The 18,623-nt window shown below is 37.1% G+C and overlaps 1 protein-coding gene across 11 annotated transcripts in view; it reads right to left on the reverse strand.

Moving 5' to 3' along the window:
• Positions 1–18,623, reverse strand: part of GREB1L (GREB1 like retinoic acid receptor coactivator) — a 264,178-nt gene that overhangs the window by 118,772 nt on the left and 126,783 nt on the right. For 8 of the 11 annotated variants that reach the window (XM_087439004.1, XM_087439003.1, XM_087439005.1 and 5 more), the window contains 2 exons: positions 7,864–8,023; positions 7,457–7,654 (listed from right to left, as the gene is read on the reverse strand). The exons of 1 other annotated variant lie outside the window; for it this stretch is intronic. In XM_087439004.1, coding sequence (XP_087295130.1) covers positions 7,457–7,654; positions 7,864–8,020 — 355 coding nt within the window. In that variant the 5' untranslated portion in view covers positions 8,021–8,023. Of the gene's footprint in view, positions 1–7,456; positions 7,655–7,863; positions 8,024–15,836; positions 16,023–18,623 lie in introns of all 11 variants that reach the window. 2 more of the 11 variants (XM_087438997.1, XM_087439002.1) reach the window with 1 other exon arrangement.

The following is an 18,623-nucleotide window of genomic DNA, read 5'->3' on the forward strand; positions in this document are numbered from 1 at the left end:
ATACATTATCTTATTTAATCCTCTCAACAACTCTAGGTAGGTACTACTGTCTCCTTCTCATAGATGGAGAAATTGAGGCTCAGAAAGGTTAGAGAACTTGTCCAAGGTTACAGAATGAGTCCAGTAATATAAGTGATATAAGACATGGGAAATTTGCTATATAAAAACAGGCAAAAAGCATACTATTCAACTTGGCAAAAGAAAAGCTAAGAACAGTTACAATCCAGAGCTAAAACCATGAAGGGTGAACACAGACTTTTTCACCAAATTCTAAAATACTAAATCTAGGAGGCATTTTCAAGTCCTGAAAGGAACACTAATTTTTTTAATCAAAGGAATTATTAATTTGTATATAGACAGTAAACCTAGAAACATATTTTTCCTAAGAAGTAGCACCTTTATTATGACTTGCTCCAAAAGGCAGAACATATAAAATATCTTCCCAAAAGGTGTAGAAAATCCAGTATTGAGAGGTTCATGATTGCCTACTGACGGAAAACAAGATGCTTGGGAAGCTATCTTTGTCGCCAAGAAGTAGTAATACAACCTTTCTACAGCTTTGACTCATGCTATATGAGAAAGAGTGGACTAGATGGAGCCACAGGTCTGTACCAATCTGCAAATTATTACAAGCTTATTACATCAGAGCTATATAGAACCTCAAGATCATCTGATACAAGCATTTTCCAACAAGTAGTTATCAAACTCCCAGGGATTCATAAAGGTACGCCACAATACTTGGGAATTATAAGTGAAACTCAACTAGACATCAATACAAATTTCTAATAAATAAAAACTAATAAATAATTATTCTAATATCCTACATTTAAAACAGAATGTTCTGAGGGCCTTCCATGCTACACATGTAGGGAGAGTAGAAACCAGCGGAGTGAACTCAGGACTCACTTGGTTGAACCTCACATCAGTGTGGCTTGATTATTACACAATTTTAAATTATTCTTATTATCAATCATATGTATTGATATGTTGCTTAATTTATACCCATAACGGGCTATTGGTTAATGATGGGAAGCTCAGGGAACACTGATTGACTGATTCATTTTACAAATGCGGCTTTGCTAGGTATGAAAGTTAGATTCCATCTCAACCCCACTCATCAAGTTATAAAATTATATAAAATGCACCAATATGTTTCCAGGACACCAAAAAAAAGCAATGTTAAGGTAAAATTTTAGTGATTATAATCCAATTTGGCTTATCATGTAAGAGGGAAAAGCCTACCTCTTTCAGTAGCATGTTGTTTGCAGAGAAATTCTCCGAACAGCAGCCTGAAACTTTTTCATCATATAGATCAAAAATGCAAAAATTATAAAAAATAAACTAGCACATCCTTTTAATCCTACAATGTAGGAATTCCAAAATTTGGGTATTAAAATTAGATTGACTTTTTTTTTTGATGCTAGAAAACATCTTAATACACTTGGGTCCCCCCCTCCTCCCCCCAAAAAGTGTAACATTTTATTTTTGAATTTGTCAACAAAACATGCTTTTTTTTAACAAAACCAATTTAAAGTAAATTAAACAGCAATTACTGAACAATAAAATGTAGACAATTTTTTCTCATATGCATGAATATCAAAGAGTATATTAATATACTGATCTAAAATAAATACTTCCTACTTAAATTCCTTATCACATGCCATGTAGTGACAGAATTAGTTTTTAAATTCCTAAGGAGTTCAAAAGATTACATATGACTATAAGAGAGGTTAGTCAGTTGAAGATTGGGTAACATTAATCTACTCCAATCTCTTTAGCACGTAAATGAGGAAACTAGGGCTTATAAAAGTTAAGAAAATGTTCCAATGTCAAATGCCCAGCAACCAGAAAAGGTGGAACTAGAACCCAGGTCTCTTGACTCCAAGTTAGATGCTCCTTCATCCTCATTAACATTTCTCTAACATATAATGTTTCACCTTCCCTCAGTCTGATGTAGGACACTCTCCTGTCACTTCTTCCTTGCCTATTTTTGCTGAGTCCTATCACCCAACTTTCCAGGCTGGATCCTGGGGGGCACTTGACACACCAGCCCCTGCCAGCCATGGGTTATGTCAGCATCCACCCATCTCATACTTGCTGATGAATCCTTAACATTCATGGTCAAGTCACAAAGGTGATCCATGACTAGAGAGTGACATTTCTGATGAGCTTACTCAAAGCAATACATTGCAGCAAAAGGGAGATTAAGGGGGAAAAGTACAATTTCGGTTCTTTAAACAGGCATAGAGGAGAGAAGAGACAGTGTGGAGAGTATCTGAAGAAAGCAGGAATTTCTATGGAAGAAAGATGATTTCAGAGTGATTTCTGTGGTATTGGAAAACTACACAGTCCATTCATATTAAGAAGCACAAATAGTTTTTAGTACGACAGCCTTTCAGAGTTCTCCCACTTATGATATGAGGACACCTACAGGTCAAAAGTAATTATTATTAAACAATGACCAGATTGTATGAGAAGCATGTTTCCTCATAGAAGGATGAAGCAAGGCTTCTCCTCCTAAATTTTTTTTTTCAAGAAGTGCTTGTGACAATGAAAAGAGAAAATGTCCTATTTTATGCTAAAAAACAACGATGGGAGTACTTTTGGGGCACAGGAACCAACCGAAATTGCTCCCAATGACCAAAGCTGGAAAAATTTGAGCAAGAAAACAGTATTGGATTATACCGCAAACATAAAATACATATCCATGAGCATATAATGATATAAATAAATGACTGAATAAATTAATAAATGGGAAGGCAGAGACAAATTCCCACGCAGTAGAATTCCAAGTAATTTATGTAGATACTCCACCCTCAAGGAGGTGGAGCATAACTCTCGGTCCTTCAGTGTGGTTGGAGTGTAGTGACTTCCACAGTATGGAAAGTGAGGGGTGGGGGGGAAGAGGGGGGAGTGGAGATAACACTACCTCAGCCAGGTGATCTAGGTCAACACTAACAGTCATAAATCATTGATAGTATGTACCCTTGATATAATATGATGAAAATGGCACTTTACCTCTGTGATCTTCCTCCCCTAACCCATAATCCCAGTCTAATCAGGAAAAAAACATCAGACTGATTCCAATAGAGGGTCTCCCACCTGACCAATAATTCCTAAAACTATCAGGATCATCAAAAACAAAGAAAGTCTGAGAAACTCACAGCCAAGAGCATAAGGGAAACACGAGAACGAAATCTAATGTGGTATCTTGGATGGGATTCTGGAACAGAAAAAGGACATTAGGTAAAAACTAAGGAACCCAAATAAACTATGGACTTTAATCATTATTAAAATTAATAATAATGTAAGATGTTAACAACAGGGGAAATTGGGGATATATAGAACTCCGTACTATTTTCTCTGTTTTTCTGTAAATCTAAAACTTTTCTTAAAATAAAATCTATTTTGAAAATGTCCTATTTTATCTTCCTGCTTTCTAGTTACTTGCCAACACAAGCCACACAGGCAATTTAATTAAGAGGAAAGAGAACAAGAGAGAAAGAGAAGACAAGGCTGAGTCCAGGAACAGGGTCAGGAAGAAATCAATTCAAGGCCAGAAATGGTTGCAAAATCAAGGAAAGTTCCTAAATTCAGTTTGTAGTTATTCTGAGAATACACTCAACCTGCCAAGGGTCTGGCCTTTTGCTATAATATCTAGTAACTGACTATTTCCTACAAACCCTCATTCTTAGGATTCAGATCAGCTAATTATATACGAAATGTATCACCAGGGATCCCCAATTAAGAAAAAACATCATGCAAAGAGCAACATTTAATCTAGTTTTTTTAAAGATTGAAAATAAGCTCTATTGTCTGTAAAGAAGAATGGGTAGCTAAAGAATCTATGAAATGTGATTATATTTCAAGACCTACAGGATCCAAATATCTGGTGTATCAGGTAGTTCTTTTTGCCCATAAAAAATACGTCAGATTATTAATATGATAAAGACCAAATATTAAATCGCAATTAAAACCTCAAACAAAATGAAAAGAAACCCTACTACTCCCCTGTAGGATAATTTTTAATTACACATGAACTAATCCTGAAGGAAAGATAGGATCTTTCTTTGAGAGGCTACTGGAAGATCCGGAAAGAGTACCCTAAGGAAGGATCTAAGCCTGTTTACTGTACGCAAGGAAAGATAGGTTATCGATGTGGGCATACAAATAACAATTTGACAAACTTACGCCTAAATAGTTTCATTTTCTGAGAGTAATACTGAAATGCCGCCTTAAAACCAAGACTCTTGCAGCAAATGATTTTCATTTTAAAAAGTAATAATAGTAGAGGGCCCTTCTTTGTAAACTTCATCTGCATTTCCTTAAGAAAATAGCCAAGGTTTTCACTTCACAGAACCAGATTTGCATTCTCCAATTATCTCTAACTTGAAGGTTACAGAGTAATCTAAATGGGGGGAGGGGAAAGTTTACTGAAACAGCTGTAAACACAAACTAAAGTAATCAAAGCAATATTTGGAAGCCTAAAATTTGGTTGCCCTTCACCCCTTTAGACAATCAACTGCTTCTCAGCAGGGTAGGAACCTACACTATTCCAATAATTTACATAAGAAATTAGCAACTGAAATTTACATCTGAAGGGTAACCTCCAGAAGCCCATCAGGTGTTAAATATCTGCTTATCTAAATTGCCTCTAAAAATAGCTTTACCTTCCTTTAAGTCTTGGGTAAACAGAGGATTTCCCATGAAGGGAAGCTGGTATGCTGAAACCAGTCCAGGCACTATATTGCCCTATTTCACTGTCATTTTTATAAGGAAAATTTCAGGGCCATTCTGTCTTTGAGTGAGAGGACTCTTAGAACTACCTTAGAATGAGCCAAATTGAAAGAGCTATGGAAAAACTATAAACTATCAAATTATAAACTATTTTTTTTTGTTTTTAATGGCCACCCTCAGGTGAATTAACGAGGGAAAATGAATAATGGACATGTAATTAATTATAAGAAACCAAAGTAGCTGACGTAAGAATCTAAGTGGAGGACTAATGTTTTTGGGTTGTCTTGCAATTTGAATCTTGTGCTTGGGTGGGATGCGTCTTTCTTCTCAGAACAATTATACATCCAAGTTTTTTCCTTTATCTCTAAAATAACTATTACCCTTCCCTTATACTTTACTGCAGGGTAAGAGTCGTGTTCTCATGTTTTAAAGTTCACAACATACTTGCTATCTGCTAGATCAGTGAGTGTATATCTTGGTGAGTACTAAATAGCTTTCCATACCTGGGGTTATAAATAATACCAGGGTCAGATACCCCAAAAGGCAAACTAAAAACATACCCAGAGCACAGGAAAAGCAGGGGAACCTCTTCTCCACTTTTGGTACAAAATTTGATTTTCAAAATTCTCCTCTGAAGTTTTTACTCTGGTTCTATTTAATTCTTGCATCTAACAAGATTCTCAGTAACAATCCAACAATATTTTAAGCACTCTTTCAACATCTAGTTGTTAACTGATCAATATGAGTTGACTGATCAATTATATAAAAGGCATGAAAATGGATATAAAACAGCTAAGTACATCTAATGCCAGTTACCTTCCACACCTCCACAGGTTTAAGGGTCTGTATTACATCAATAACAAGTAAATTGATATACATTAATTAAGTCTGGGCAAAAGAAACCAGTCACAAGTGGAAGCAAATTCATAAGGAGTGATGAGCTAGAGGCAGGTCCAACTCAAAGAGCAGTAGTACTTAATCGCTAGAGACTTGCAGTGAATCGGGCGCAGATAAGCTACTAGGAGGATTACTCAGATCTCCTCATCCCCTAGGTAGGGGATTTTGAGCCCTTTACAGTTTATCAGATTCTCACAAAGAGAGAGAGAGACAGAAAAGAAAAAAAAATCAGGTCAAGAGAAAATAAAACTTCCAAACAGTGCAAACTCATTTACCTGGCTTTGCATACTTGAATCTCTAGTTTACTCCCAAATTATTTGCACTTCAAGCTTTGTAGGGAGAATGTCTTGAAATTTTACCCCTTTCCTTCTCCCCACAGCCCCCAAGATTTTCATGTATTGAAATCACCCCAGGTCCAGGTCACTCTGAGTATAAAAGTTGTAATCTGGCTAATATGGATAAAGTAGAATCCACATACTAATTAGGTCGGGAAGAGAGCATAATTTAAGTTGTGACATCATCAAAACCCTGAAATACTAAGAATGTTTTTTTCTTTTTTGTGAGGAAGATCAGCCCTGTGCTAACATCTGCCAATCTTTCTCTTTTTTTGCTGAGGAAGACTGGCCCTGGGCTAACATCCATGCCCACCTTCCTCCACTTTATATGGGGCACCACCACAGCATGGCTTGCCAAGCAGTGCGTCGGTGCGCACCCGGGATGGGAACTGGCGAACCCTGGGCCACCGCAGCAAAGCGCACGCACTTAACTGCTTGCGCCACCAGGCTGGCCCCCAAAAATGTTTTATATTAGGACTTTCTTTTTTTTTTTTTTTAAAGATTTTATTTATTTATTTTCCCCCCAACGCCCCAGTAGATAGTTGTCTGTCACAGCTGCACATCCTTCCAGTTGCTGTACGTGGGACGCGGCCTCAGCATGGCCGGAGACGCGGTGCGTCGGTGCGATCCCGGGATCCGAACCGGGCCGCCAGCAGCGGAGCGCGCGCACTTAACCGCCAAGCCACGGGGCCGGCCCACGGACTTTCTTTCTAAAAGTGTGCTTAGGGCCGGCCCCGTGGCTTAGCGGTTAAGTGCGCACGCTCCGCTGCTGGCGGCCCGGGTTCGGATCCCGGGCGTGCACTGAAGCACCACTTCTCCGGCCATGCTGAGGCCGCGTCCCACATACAGCAACTGGAAGGATGTGCACCTATGACATACAACTATGTACTGGGGCTTTGGGGGAAAAAATAAATAAATAAAATTATTAAAAAAAAAATAAAAATAAAAATAAAAGTGTGCTTAAAGCCTTGGTGGAAGAGGAGGTTGACAAAATAAATAAAATGAGATTATCAAAGTATGTACATTTTTATCTTCTATAGAAAACAATATATGGGACGGGTGTTCAAGATAAATGGAAAAGGTAAATATAAAACATCTGAGATCTCTGGTGTTTTGAGGATGGAACAAAAAGAAGTAGTCAGACAGAACACAAAAAAATTACTAAAATAGTAGCATTCCTGCAGCAAGTACCCGGAACACTGGAAAAGCCCTGATCTGGGTCTAGGCTTGCCTTTGCCACATACCATCTCAGAGAAGTTACTCAACTGCTGTGAATCTCAGTTTCCTCATCTATAAGATGGGGTGATAATACTTGTCTTTCTTATAGACACCTGCTATGAAGTCATAGGAGATAACACGTGTGAGAGCATAATTATTCCTCCTTCCTTTCTGTAATTACTGGTTTCCAGCCTTGAACACTACGTGTAACGATTGGAAACTAGCCAGACAATATTACAGGGATTGAAAAAAACAAAACTGAAACCCACCATCTGTAGTGCAAGACCCTTCTGGGGCAGGTTTTTGTGAATAGGGAATTGGTGGGCTATTTGAATCAGACATTTCTTCATCATCTTCATCGTCTTCCATTTCATTAACTGTTAGGTTGCTAGAAAAATCCAGGCTTCCATTTTGAGTGTAGCGGTGTACCAAATCTTTATCCAGATCCTCCACCTTGGGTTTTACATCTGGGTAAGCAAATAAATCATAGCTGATTTAATTAAAAGAAGCTTATGGAAAAATAACCAAAAGAAAAATTTATAGTTGTGGACGATATCTGAGGATGGTGAGACTAGCATTTTCTAACATTTAATCAATTTATTTCAGAGGTCCCCAGATTTGGAATTCCCACTTCTTTTAAAAGGAGTCTAGAAATGTGTGGGATTGAGAAACTTACCTGCAGATGAGAAAGGATGCTGGTCAGGGTCCAAGTACAGCTGGGAAAAAATTGGCCGTGGTACCACACTACTACATCTGAGAGAGGCTTCTATGGAGTTGTGGAGAGCTTCCTCAAATCGAGCAGATTTCAGTTGCCCAGCATATGAATTCCCCATGGTCTACACCACCCCCCAAAGACAAAGAGGAAGAAAGGAGAAAAGTGATATAATTAGAGAGCTATATGTCTGCAAAGTACATGTATAGGTGATATAAACTGTACCCATATATCTTGTTAGCATATGAACTATATGAACTCTACTTATATTTCTTAAGACAATTTGTATAAGTTATCTGTTACATCACTTTTGCTTTTTGTCTTTATAGTCCAAACACATTTTAAAAAGCCCCTTTAAAGGACGCTGTATCTGAGAAAGGAAGAGTAATAAATGCTTTAAGTCAAGGTTCTCCAACCAGTAAATCAAGATTGACTCGTCAATCATGAACGTCAACATGATGACAACGGGGCCACACTTCCTCCTTAAAACTGGTGGGCTACCATAATCCCATACCAACTCCATGGGTGGCTTCAGAGTAAATATCTGACTACTTCTCTCTCTACTAAGATCCTATTACCCTAAGGGGGAAAAAAGATTCTTCTCTGGAAAAAAAAATGAAAGCTTTATAATTTATTTAATCGACAAATTCCTGAAAGCAAGATTTGAGCGTTTTAAACTCAAAGAACTCATGTATGTATTACTAGTATTTATTTGAAAAGCATTGTTGTTTCTTTTGCTCCATCTGAATCACAATCTTATGTGGGATCCTTCAAGAAAATATAAAGTAGGAAATTTTGAAGCCACAGCCGTTACTTCTCATGACTAATATTTGTATAGTACTTGCTAGTTACAAAAATTTCCATGAATGTCAATAATAACTACAATTTATTGGGTGCTAACTATTGGCTATACCAATGATTCTCAAACTACGGTCTGAGATCCCTGAGACCCTTTCTGGGGTCCACGAGGTCAAAATTCTTCTCAAACTATTACTAAGATATTATTTGCCTTTTTGACTCTCATTCTCATATGTGTATAGTGGAATTTTCCAAAGAGTACATGATGTGTGATATTGCAATAGACTGAATGCAGAAACAGAGAGACTAATCTCTTCACTAACTTTTTAAAGAAACTACAATTATTTTCCATAAAATATTTTATTTATGTTGATATATAATGGGTTTATTATTAATTTTTAAAATTAATAAATATTTTAAAAGTCTTAGTTTTAATTTCTAATAAATAAAATCCACATTAACAAAACTCAGTAATTTTTAAGAGTATAAAGGGGTTCTGAGACGAAAAGTTTGAGAACTGTTGGGGTAGACGATATACTATGAACTTTATAAAAATTATTTTATTTAATCCTCAGTATTCTGAAGTAGGTATGACCTCTTCCCACTTCATAGATGAAAAAACTGAGGCTTGGGGAAGCCAAATGACTTGCCCACTATCACCTAGCTGGTAAAGGTCAGAACCGAGACTCAATATCTAGCTGTGCAATGAAAAACCCCGCACTCCTAGAGTACAGGCTCAACTTGGGTAAAATCTCATTTCAAGAAAGCCAATTTTGAGACTGTCTTAGTCTCACTTATCCCATCAAGGAGAGGGATAGATATTAAATTTCATCTGGAACTCTGACTCTGACCGACCGCCTGGAGGAAGCCGATGGAGTACTGGTTGAGTAGGACCCTGAGTGTGCATCTGGGCTCAGGAGGAAAAGGGAGCCAAGATCCAGTGCTGATGACTCACAAGCAGAGAAGGGCCGATGCAGAGCACAGCACAACCCTACTCTCAGGTCTCCCAGAATTGTACACATGAGCTCCATACGAGATTTTGGTGGCCCTGAGCTGCCTCTATATAGCAAAGAAGGCTTCTTACACGATTCCTGGCGACAGAGAGTAGTATACAGAGACTTCATCAGAGTGGCTGAGCTTATCAAAGCTTTGTTAGAGACTCCTATGATTTGGAGGAGAAATTGGAATAATATTTTGGCAACCTTTCTCATAATAGGTAATAAGAAACTAAATGCTATGGATTTAAATTTACTAGGTTCCTCTTCACAAGAAAAAAAAATTGTAACTATGTGAGGTAATGGATGTTAACTAAACTTATTGTAGTAATCATTTTGCATTATATCAAATGATCATGTTGTACACCTAAAACTAGTACAATGTTACATGTCAATTATATCTCAATAAAACCAGAAAATGATAAATTACTAGGTTCCTTTTTTACAAAAAGTGCATACCCAAAAGTATATGTATAATACCTACTTAAAAGTTGTAAGTGGAAGAAAATCAACAAAGACTGTCAAATAAAATTTTCCTGAAATACCAAGTTTTTGTCCACGCTCCTAAGACTCCCCACCAGTACAACTATAAACATCTAAATTTTCTAAAGTTCAAAAGCAATTTATTTTTCAACAGAGCCACACATGATCAAAACAGGGTGGGGATTGGAGGAGAAATATATTGTGTCACTAGTTTGTGTATCTAAGTCAAAATCCAATAGCCATTTCACCTTTTTTCTTTGCTGAAGGGAGAAAACTACCAGGAATTAGCACAGTCAACCATGAGATTTCTTATCTGTGGAGAACAATGGAATAACTTCAAAGCTGGACCCTTAGCCTTTCTCCAGACCACCAAATGCCTGGAAATCTCGCCTCTTCTTAATCTATTACCTGCTCAACAAGTTATCTTCTTTTCATCATTGAAAACCTACATACTCCAAGTTTAATAGAAAAATGCCCTGTTACACATGGAGGATTGCATAACCTCAATCCCTTCGATTTATAGTTTAAGGAGTAATATGACAGCTACATATATATATATATGGCAAATAAATTGTGCTGAATAAAAATATTAAATCAACATAAAAATGGGCACTTGAGTTTCACCATCATAGAAGATATACATAATCCTATAAGAGCATTAGCAATACTGAGACGAAGACCAAGGAAGTACCCATGAATAGACTTAGGAGAGTAAAAGGAAGTGGCTGACTATTCCAAATGAAAACATAACTGGGCATGTTTTTTAATGACAATAATAATGTGAAGAATTACAGAACTGACTCCAGACTTCTTTAAGGCTGAGTATGGAGCTCTTCCCTTGACAGTTCAATGCTACCCAAAGAAGGACAGAGTTCAAAGGCTGAAGCCTTTTAGTGCAATATATTCTTTATATCATTTGTTGTTAGTTAATTCCAACTCCTAACAACCCTGTCTACAGCAGAGCAGAACGCTGCCGGGTCTTTTCATGCCATCCTCTCACCTTCTGGCACTGTATCAGACAATGCTCTGCTGCTATTCATAGGGTTTTCATGGCCAATTTTTCGAAAGTGGGTGGCCAGGTCCTTCTTCCTAGTCTGTCTTAGCCTGGAAGCTCCAGTGAAACCTGTCCACCATGGGTGACCCTGCTGGTATTGGAAATACCGGTAGCATAGCTTTCAGTATCACAGCAACACGCAGCTGCCACAGTATGACAACTGACAGATGGGTGGTGTGGTTCCCTGACAGGGAAACAAACCTGGGCTGCAGTGGTGAGAGCGCCGAATCTTAACCACTAGACCACCAGGGCTGGCTTCTCAATACCATATGCCATAATATTTAGGGTCACTGAAATTATCAGCATTATCCACCTAGACTACTGGCCTTCCTTTCTTCTGAATCTCAAAGAGTCCCCAGTGCCTGAGATAACATACCCCACAACTGAAAGTCAGTGTGAATAAATCTAACTTCAAGTCAGAAAATGGAGACGTACTTTTCAGAATCAGTTGTTAAATGAAATACAAGAAAGCAGACTTCTTATTTCCATATATACGTACATATTTTATGTATCTGGCTCACATTAAGTTTATGAGGCTGCATTATATTGCTTTTCCATGTTTTCTTTTATTATTGTGAAATTACAGAAGGACAAACTATGTTTTTTGTTATAGCACTACAGACCTCTGAGATGCTGACAGACACTCGTGATACTGTGGAAATCTCTAAGTCAGGGATGGTACACAACATGAGCTCTTTCTGCACCACTAACAAATTGCTCAAAATGCAAGAGGGATCAAGTACAAACCACCATGACATTGTGGTTTGGTGCCTTTCTGCTCTAGTTTTTCCCTTTTCTACAGAAAGAAAGATAAAAGAAGAAGGGCGAGAGTAAAACAGGCAGCTTCTGTCACTGGTGGCTTTAGGAATAGGGACAGGAGAAGTCAAGATAGGAGTAGCTTGGGAAGTAGGTGCCTGCTAACGCCTCCATGGCCCCTCCCCGATTCTCCTTTTCCTGTTGAAATGGAAACGAGAAGTAGGAGACTCCTCCTTGGTCTGTAAGGTTTTTATTTCTTTTTTGTCAAAGGTATCATGGTTAACAATTACTGTATTTTTAATGTTGTAATTACTTTTACAATAATTATTAAGTACACAGGACACAGGAGAAAATTTTCCTTTAACTTACTCCCCAAAGGTTTTTTACAATTAAAACATCAGATCAGATTTCAGAATACATATTCTTATTTTTCAAATGTTAATTTTGTTATATGTGAAGTACATGTCATACCAATAGACAGATGATATAATAGTACTGCTGCTATCGTTATTATTATTACTCGTGGTGGTGATGGTAGTCGTCGTCGTTGTCATTGTCACTGTTAAGAAAATTTGAAATGACACACTCTTCTTTGGACAATTATAATAATAGTAACATAGAGAGCTTACTAACTGCCAGGCAAGTACTATTATTGCCCCCATTTTTAAGAGAACTGAGGCCTAGAGAAGTTATGGCACCTGCCAAGGTCTCACTAGGGAACAGCAAAGATGGAAGTGGCATCTAATCAACTTGGCTACAACGGCAGCTCTCTTAAGCTATCTGACTAACTTATGCCATTTGGCTGTTAAAATACCTACAATAATGACCTAATTGGGTAAATGGATACTTTGTAAGGTACTACTAAATTGCCAAGCCAAAAAAAAAAAAACACGGAAGAAGATTTTTGTTTGCTGATTCATCCTTGTCGTGGCTGCAAGACAAGGCTGAAAAGGGAGTTTTGGGGCCGGCCCCGTGGCCTAGTGGTTAAGTTCAGTGCGCTCCCCTTCGAAGGCCCGGGTTCAGTTCCCGCACGGACCTACACCACTCCGTGGCGGCCATGCTGTGGCGGCATCCCACGTACAAAATAGAAGAAGACTGGCACACATGTTAGCTCAGGGCAAATCTTCCTCAGCAAAAAATAAAAATGTACTTTTAACTTAGGGTATGGGGCTAACAGGCACAAAGCCAAGCAACAATTTAAAAAATCAAAACAAAATACAACAACCACTGCTCCCCTCAGTAAAAAAAAAAAAAAAACAAAAAACCCAAACCTCACTGTGTTAGATGACAGGGAAAATTAACAAAGAACAACTAAACACACACACACACACACACACACACACACACAAGCGGGAGGAGGCACAGGCTGCCCTTCGACTCCAAAACATCAGATCAGTTGGCAGCATGGCCCCAGACTCAGGGAATTCTCTTGCCTGTACCATTTTCCCCCCATTGCTTCCAACGTTAGAAGACTCAGTCATGTTTCATTAATCCGTTATATGGCAAATCTAGAAATCAAAAACATTCTTATCAACTCCCTAAAATATTAGGCATGTTTATATAACTCTTCTTAATTTCCTCCAGTCTTTCCCCTTTCTAAAAGAAGTTTTTAGTAAGGACAAGAGAAAGTTTTCTAAAGCTCAAATGATAAAAAAAAATGAATTTGAGAGTGTATCTTCCTCACCTTTCTTCTCACACCAGTTTAAAAAGAAATACTAGATTTCAGATATTGCCCAATCTCTTACCTTAAAAAAATTAACACAGTTTAGTTTCAATTTCCCTCCTCTGTCCATGGCAGCACAGTTAATTTAGGTAGGTAGAAGTCACAAGAAAAAGATTATGATATTGATAATATGATACGAATTTACTAGAAATTTTATAAACATATTTTTTTCCTGTAAAGATAATATTGATGCAAGCAGAAAAAAAGCCAGGAAGTACATACAATAAACTGTTAATAACGTTTACCTATGGATGGTGGGGTTGTTTTAAAATTATCTTTCTTTTTTCTTATTGGTATCTTCCAATTTTTAAAGTAATGAACAGTAATTACAACATAATACAATAAAGGAATAGAAAAATATCATACAGCAACTGAGCTAATCCCAACTCTATGACTATCGTTGAACAAGTAGTTTAAAAAATAGACTTATCACTCAAAAAGATGGTAAGAACAACTGAATTTGCAAAGTGAACACTCCTCCCCCCCTTGCTGGTACTTCAGGATTCTAGGGAAAATGAAATTCATTCCAGTGCTTAGACTGAGAACCTCCCATTAAGAGTTGGAGTTTCTACAATTGCCATCTAGCGTAATACTCCAAACTATTTTCCCCCCAGTTATGATACACTTGTACTGACCCAAACATCTCCCTCAACAAGCTCCTCTTTTGATTAAGTATAAACATTTTCAAGGTACTGCACTTGAGCTAATAATAAAAGTTGACTTTTAATACCAACTATCTGGAGAAGATGAATACCAATTTTTAAAAACTATAAAAAAAGGATTGTCATAGAGACAAGAAAGAACAAGAAAAACACTGATTTTCAAAAAAATCATGTACATGCTCAAAGAAAAAGAATTTATCCAAGACACTACTTTAGGGTTGTCTGGTTTTAACAGCAAGTTAGGCTATGGAGCAGGTGGGGATACATATTTTTTAAGTAGTAATTCATTTTTAAAAAGGTTTCAAATTTGTATTTCCAAGTCTTGTCCACTGAAAATTCCAAAAAGCACTGATAATTCAATAACAATACACACTTCCCAGTACCGTGATTGTGGTTTCCTAACACCATTCCCACTGAAAAGAATCAAGGCTCCTTGAAGGTATGGCCAATTCCAGGTCTGGGGCAGAAAATACACACAATAAGCCTTGAACATCTTGTGCCAGAAAGCAATGAAGCTATCAAGGACTAATGGGGCAAGTCAAAAGACACAGGAGTCAACATGAAGGACAGGCTAAGGATTATTATTCCCAGAATAAATGCAATGGACTGAAGCATATTTAAAATATAAAAACTCATGAATTAATTTTGCTACTCAAGGAGAAAAAGACAGAGCTCTTCTTGGGAAAAAAACAAAAACAAAGCACCTAATTGAACGCTACTAAAAGGAAAAGGAGAGTGAAGCATTTATCCTGGTCTTCCTGTGTACTTCAAAGAAACCAAACAGTCCTAGTTATTGAGAGAGTTTTTACTCTTTTAATGAAGAATTCCAGCTAATAAATACGGAAAGAATGACAGAATTTAAAAATTACCACTTTGCAACCCTTAAATGCAAAATTCCTTTAGGCAATGATAATAAGTGAAACCATTAGATAAAAGGTTGATGGGGAATTTTATAATGAAGGGATCAGGCCGTCACCTCCTGGACCTACTGATCAAGTTTAGCACCACTAAAAGTGTGCCTCCCCATGGGAGACAATATGAAGCACACACACAACTTAGGAAGCATTCCTGCCAAAAGGTGTAGTGACTGTAGTCAAACCTTTAGAGCTAACTTCCATTTATAGGATCGAGAAACAAGTTAAATGACACCACAAGAAAACAAGCAGATACAGAAAGAGGGACAGGTGGACAGAGCAATTGATCTAGTTTCTGCAACAAGCCAAGATTACCTAGTTTGCAAATGATGGAACTAGGATTCAAATTTAGACTCAAAAGCCTATTTTTTTCCCACTAAAACATGCTATTTGAAAGAGAAAAAAGGTGAGTGAAGATGATACATTCTGTTTGTGGTATGTGTGTGTAGTTGTTTTTGGTTTGAGATTTTTTTTTAAGGCACAATTTATTGACTGTGTGCCAGGCATAGTACTAAAAAGACAACTTTGTATAACTTGTCAGTTTTTTGTTACCTTTTTCTCTACAGACGTTGTCACCCACTTTCCAAACTTGAACAATCCTCCAGCCAGCCAGGCAGCATTTATAGAAATCCTTCTATTGAAGTGGTTAAGCACATTGGCTCTGGAGTTAGAAGACCTTAATTCAAATCCTGCACCCACTACTCTGTATGATATTGGGCAAGTTACTTAGTTTGTCACCTGTAAAATGGGGTAACATAACCAAAATCACACGTTTTTGGAGAACACATGAGATTTTATAGACATATAAAGTTCTTAGAACAGTGCCTGGAACAAAATAAATGTGCAGAAACTGTTAGAAGTAATAGTAGAGGGTTTTTTTTTTTTTTTTTCTTTTTAAGCATTGTGCTACACAGAGGATTCTAAGAAAAGTATGATGCACCCCCTCCTTCCTATGTGTTGGGCACTGCAGTAGATTCTGGGCATTGTTCTAGGAACAAATGACCATCAATGTAAAAGTTCCAAAAGCTGCTATTTGCTGGTATACACAATTCATTTATTAAGAAATTTTACAATCATATATACAAATCATTATTGTCCCTCACAGCTATCAGATTCTTGGACTTCATCTAAGAAAATTACTTGTTTTTTTTGTTTTTTTTTTTTTTGAGGAAGATCAGCCCTGAGCTAACATCCATGCCAATCCTCCTCTTTTTGCTGAGGAAGACCGGCCCTGAGCTAACATCTATTGCCAATCCTCCTCCTTTTTTTCCCCCAAAGCCCCAGTAGATAGTTGTATGTCATAGTTGCACATCCTTCTAGTTGCTGTATGTGGGACTCGGCCTCAACATGGCCGGAGAAGCGGTGCGTCGGTGCGCGCCCGGGATTCAAACCCGGGCCGCCAGTAGCGGAGCTCTGGCACTTCACCACCAAGCCACGGGGCCGGCCCAGAAAATTACTTGTTACAGGCATTACTGCGTACACGCTCTTTCTCTACTAAAAATATTTACTGATGAGAGGGATAACATGTGACTACTAGACAAAGAAATCAAACATGGTTCTTGCAAGTTCTTGTAGAGTCTATAATCCAAAATTAAAAACAAGCATATATTCATGGTTCTCTCTTTTTGCACTTCATTTATTCTTTTAAATTGACATTTGTCACTCTTATTTATAATTAGTTCAGTCTGGTATTTGTTTGACTCCCCCATTAGATTGTAAGCTCTTGGGGGAAAATATTTTGTTTACAACTGGAATTGAGTAAAAAAAAAAACAAAAAAACAATACATTGAGCTTTTTTCTGTGTCTTATCCAATTATACATTAAACAGGTTTGAAGAGCTCTCTCTTCCCAAGCACATTCCAAAAAAGCACAAAACTAATGATGCATTCAGAACAAAAGTGTTTTATTTCATTTTTATTCATCCTTCTTGCTGAAAATCTTAAGAAAATGCAAACAGATTAAAAGACAAAATTTCCAGCCTCTTTTAATAGTTTTGTACATTTAAATCTGGATGAATCTCTTTTGACAGTTTTTGAAGTCAAAAGTATTTTAGATACTGAAATAAAAACGTAGCCCTAGTAACTTTTTATTTTAAAATTAACCATTTTTACCAATATATTCACAGGTACACAATATGTCAAATTATTATAGAAATAATTACTGTAATATGCCAACTCATTTCACAATAATTATTAAAAACTGTCATGATTAAAAGATAAAGTACAATGATATTTTTCCTTTGTAAAAAAGAGTTGCATGTTACTACTGGAAATCTTTACTTTCTCCCTTGAAATACCAGAAATTCTTCTGTAAAATAAACACATCTCATCAAGACTCTCTGGAACTAGTATAATTACCAGAGGCAATCCCTGTGTAAGATCAAAGAGGCAAAACAATAATAGGCAACGTGTGACCTCTACCATGTCACCAGAGACCAATTTTTCAACAGGGAGAAGAGTCAATAATCCAGAACACAAAACATTAAATAACAAGACATGCTTCCAAAGTGTGGTTTACCACATCCATCAAGGCTGCCATACTCAGAGAGTTCAGAGTCTCTATGGTTTCAGAGAACAAACTTTTGGGGATTTATCACAATCATTAAAATCTGCATAAAACACTGGCAAAAACCAATTTTGCAAATGCAGAGTAGAATTTCAAAAGATATTGTAATAATTTCTCAAATTTCATTGGATGCTTTAAAAAGTATAATAGGAAAGGCACAGATGACTAAATAGTTCTCATAGAACATTCACCTAATTTCTCTTATTTACCTATCCCCATTTAATTTTCCTAAGAAGCTGTTTGGAAAGTGGGCTATGAACATTAACCAGCTAAATACAATTTGTAATAATACATTAAAGACTTCTGCAGGTTTTTGTTTTGTTTTGTTTTGGTAATACTGGGTCACTAAATCCAGAAACAGGGCTTTGGTCTCCTTTGTGATGTATTTGGAATTATAAGTGTGCAAAGAGGGATAAAGAAATTTCCATTCACGATAATTACAGTAAAATAGAAGTACATTTAAAGTTGACTTTTAAAAAGCACCACAAATAAAATTGTGCCTTATAATTAGTAAAATCTGATTGTTTTTCTTAGCTACTACTGCCAAACAGCTGTCTTCTTTCAAAATTAGATGTGAGTTAGAGACTGAACAAATGTACCTGAATTATTTAACTTGCAAACACCCATTCTGCTGGTAATTCAGAAAGTAGTCAAAGAGGGACTTAGATTAAATGAAAAAGTGCTGGAAATTCAAAGCAACTGTGTCCTGTTCTTATATGGATTTGTTACTCTGGCCACCTTCATCTTTCCACTCTATCATCTGCCCCTGTCTTT

The sequence above is a fragment of the Ceratotherium simum genome, chromosome 14 (assembly GCF_057802395.1).
Source record: "Ceratotherium simum simum isolate JZ-2026a chromosome 14, ASM5780239v1, whole genome shotgun sequence".
Classification (NCBI taxonomy): Eukaryota; Metazoa; Chordata; class Mammalia; order Perissodactyla; family Rhinocerotidae; genus Ceratotherium; species Ceratotherium simum.